The sequence below is a fragment of the Camellia sinensis genome, chromosome 2, assembly GCF_055761805.1.
Source record: "Camellia sinensis isolate YWXY chromosome 2, ASM5576180v1, whole genome shotgun sequence".
NCBI lineage: Eukaryota > Viridiplantae > Streptophyta > Magnoliopsida > Ericales > Theaceae > Camellia > Camellia sinensis.
In genome coordinates, this window is record NC_138962.1 from 120171495 (window position 1) to 120175460 (window position 3966).

General features: G+C 43.1%; 1 protein-coding gene across 1 annotated transcript; it reads left to right on the plus strand.

Annotated features, from left to right (window-relative positions):
* Nucleotides 1-3194: 3194 nt before the first annotated feature.
* LOC145818986 (uncharacterized) lies at nt 3195-3662 on the plus strand. The gene has a single exon (XM_082912960.1). It carries the CDS (start codon nt 3195-3197, stop codon nt 3660-3662), a length of 468 nt encoding a protein of 155 aa, XP_082769086.1.
* The last annotated feature ends 304 nt before the right edge of the window (nt 3663-3966 follow it).

Sequence of the window (3966 nt, forward strand, 5' to 3'; positions counted from 1 at the left end):
CAGATCATATCCTAGATAGTACTTTGTATACAGAAGAGATGGACCACCTAACCAGAAGTGGACTGTACTTCAAACCTCTCCACTTGGATCAGGCTGAACCTTTGGGAAAAGATAAGGAGATGGAGAAGGAGAATGAGAAGGCGAAGAAGATGGAGGAAGAGTTAGCTCTGAAACAACTAAAAAAGATCCAGGCTGACATTTCTTTTTGGAGCCTTCTCATGGCTTCACAAGTACACCGACAGACAATTTTGTCAGCAATAGATAAGGCCAAGTTATCCATCAATACTACTCCTAAGCAGCTCGTCGGTTTGATCTTGCTGGGTAGCGCTCAGCCTGTGCTCACCTTTTCTGATAAGGAGCTGCCACCGGAGGGATCAACTCACAATAAGCTGTTGTACATCTCTATCAAATGCATATGGAAGTGGGTTCTAGTGGTTCTTGTAGACACTTGCTAGCAATGTTTGTCCTTCCTGCACCACCTATGCAATAGGCCTAAAGCTGGTGGATTTCATTCCCACAACTCAAGTGATCCGAGCATAAGACAATATAAGTAGGGAAGTTATGGAGACTGTGAAAGTATAGATTGAGTTTCATGTGCTTGATGTACCGGCTACCATCAACCCACTTCTAGGAAGGCCTTGGTTACACTACATAAAAGTTATGTCCTCCACTCTGCACCAAATACTGAAATATCCTCAAAAGGGAGGAGTTGTTACCATTTTTGGAAACTCGTCTATTCATCCACCTCCAGAGGTTACTACACCCCTGCTAGAAATCAATCACGGTGATAAAGATTGCGTTTCTCTCGGGCTTCACTCTAGCAAAAGCCCAACTGGTGCAGACAATCCTGGCCGAGGATAAAGGCATGTATGTTAATGCCTAGTCTATTTACTTCATGAACAAACTGACGCATATTCCCAGGATGGGACTCGAAAGAAGTGGTAGAAAATGTATTTCTGCACTAGCTGATGTACCACACAATCCACATGCTTTTGGGTTGGGCTATGTACGTACTAAGGAAGACTGGAGAAGGAAAGCAGAAGAGATGAGAGAAAGGGCTACAGCTAAGAGAGTCGGGAAACACTATGAGTTGGTTCACAAGCTAATCCAGAAAACCTTGAATGGGCGCTTAGGAGATAATTTCCCCTTTCGCGGCTTTCCTGAGCCTTTAGTCGATTCCTTAACAAAAAAGCATTTCTCGGGATTCAAAATCTTTTTCGACCATCAGCGTCAAGATAGTGACGAAGAGGAGGCTGATCCAAGTATCAACATCGGCCGGAGTAAAGATAACGATTTAGATAGCAGTAAGGCTAAAGTAGGGGCAGCATTGGCTGATTTCTTGACAGATCCTAAGACCAGTACTAAGAACTTGGGGGATACTATTACTGTTTCTATGATTGAAGAGGAACCGATTGTGAACTCCACCTATTGTATTTTGGATGTATCCAGTGCGCTGGGCCTCACCTGGTAGCTGGAAAAGGGTTTTGTTGAAAGTTCTGGGTTGGATGATGAGCTTGAGTCTGATTCCACTGAGTCCATTGAGTCGGAGTCAAATTCGAGTTAGTCTAGTAAGTCGGGGTCTGGCACTACTGGGGTGGTAACCCAAGTGCCAGAGTCCTATCCAGGTCTTCTGTTAGTTTTTCTTTTGAGTCAACTATAATTGAGAACCCTGATTTTATCAACGAGAATACAGTGGACTTTACCTACTTCTCTATGCCTTTAGTTTGCTGCATTGATATCGATTTTCAAAATTTTGACTTAAATGAAAAGGAAGAAATTCCTTGAGTTTTGAAAAACTTGATTGACCAATAGAAGGAGAGACGTGCTAAGCCTTGCATGGATGAGATCATTTCAATTAACGTGGGTACTGAGAAGGATACCCACTTAGTCTAGATTGGGTTCACGTTGTCTTCGAAAAAACGCGAGCGTTTAATTAACGTCGGATTCTTGATGCTGTCTAAATATCGGACTTGGTTGGCCAACATTGTTTCGGTTTCGAAGAAAGAGGATAGAATCAGAGTTTGCGTTGACTTCAGGGATTTGAATAAGGCTAGTCCTAAGGATGACTTTTTATTGCCAAACATTGATGAGTTGGTAGACTTCATCGCCGACCATGTGTTTTTGTCATTCATGGATGGGTTTTCGGGGGGTACAACCAGATCTTGATGGCATCAGAGGATAGAGAAAAGATTGCGTTCACCACGCCATGGGGTACTATTTCTATAGAGTTATGCCATTTGGGTTGAAGAACGCCGGGGTTACATACCAGAGGGCTGCAACCACAATGCTGCATGACATGATCCACAAAGAAGTCGAGGTGTATGTGGATGACATGATTGTGAAATCTAAAGAGCGAGAAAGCCACTACATCGCATTGGAAAAGTTCTTCGAGAGGATCAAGGAGTACAAGCTGAGGTTGAATCCACAAAAATGCACTTTTGGGGTGACTACAGGGAAAATGTTGGGTTTTCTTATCACACATAGGGGAATTGAAGTAGATCCATCTAAGATCAAGACCATCTTACAAATGCCACCACCAAGGACTAAAAATGAGGTGCGTGGCTTTCTGGGAAGAGTGTAATTCATAAGACGGTTTACCTCTAAAATAACCTTGACTTGTGAACCACTATTTGGTCTCTTGAAAAAAGGGAAGAAGTTCCGATGGGACGATCGATGTTAGTTCGCTTTCAAGCACGTTAAGCAATACCTTCAGAATCCACTTGTGTTGTCGCCACCAGAGCCAAGAAAGCCACTGATCATGTACCTATCAATGACAAAGTCAACCATGGGATGTATGCTAGCACAAGAATCAAAAGCTAAGGTGGAAAAAACCATTTACTATTTGAGTAAGAAGATGTTGGATTATGAGACCCGTTCCACTTCTCTGGAGAAGGCTTGTTGGGCTTTGGTTTGGGCCACTAGGAAGTTGAGACACTATCTGTTAGCCCATTCTATGATTCTGGTCTCGAGATTGGATCCCATCGAATATCTCTTTAAGAAACCAGCACTTACGAGTAGGCTAGCTCGTTGGTTGCTTATTCTCTCCGAATTCGACCTCAAGTATGTCACTCGCAAGTCGGTCAAAGGAAGAGCTGTAGCAAAATTTTTGGCAGACCACCCAGTTGAGGGAGAGAAAAAGTATAGTACCTATTCCTAGATAAGGAGATTTGCAGATAGAAGAGGAAACGTGGAAAATGTACTTTGATAGAGCGGCTAACCAATGCAGTTATGGGATAGGCGTATTGCTTATAGCACCTGATGATTCCCATATACCCCTGGCTTTCAAACTTCAATTCAAAGTATCCAACAATGAAGCAGAGTACGAGGCATGTATCATTGGATTAGAAGCTTCCTTAGAACTAGGGGTAATAAGGTTGAACGTCATCGGAGACTTGAACCTGGTTGTTTCTCAAGCCAATGGGGATTGGAAGGTCAAAGAAGAGAGAATGAAAGTTTATCACCAGACCCTAGACATTCTGATTCCAAGGTTTGAAAAAATGACATTTACACACTTGTTGAGAGAGAACAATCGGTTTGTTGATGCATTGGCAACTCTATCCTCTATGGTAGACATAGCGCTCGAGGTTAAGATGCGTCCTATTATCATTGAACAGAAGTATGCACCTGCTTACGAGACAATAGCCATGATAGATGAGGTTTAGGACAAGAATCCCTAGTGTCATGACATTTGGAACTTCCTGGAGACGGACATGTGGCCACAAGGGGCAAATGACAAGGATAAAAGGGGAATACGTCGTCTAGCCGTCCAGTTCATCATATGCAGAAGCAAGTTATACAAAAGAGGAGATCTGGGAATGCACAAGCTCTGTGTGGAAGAGGAAGAATCAAAACGTCTCATGGAGGCCATCCACGAAGGAGAGTGTAGAGCACACAAGAATGGTGTGATGCTAGCAAGGAAGATCCTCAGGCAAGGTTACTATTGGTTAACCATGGAGGATGATTGTA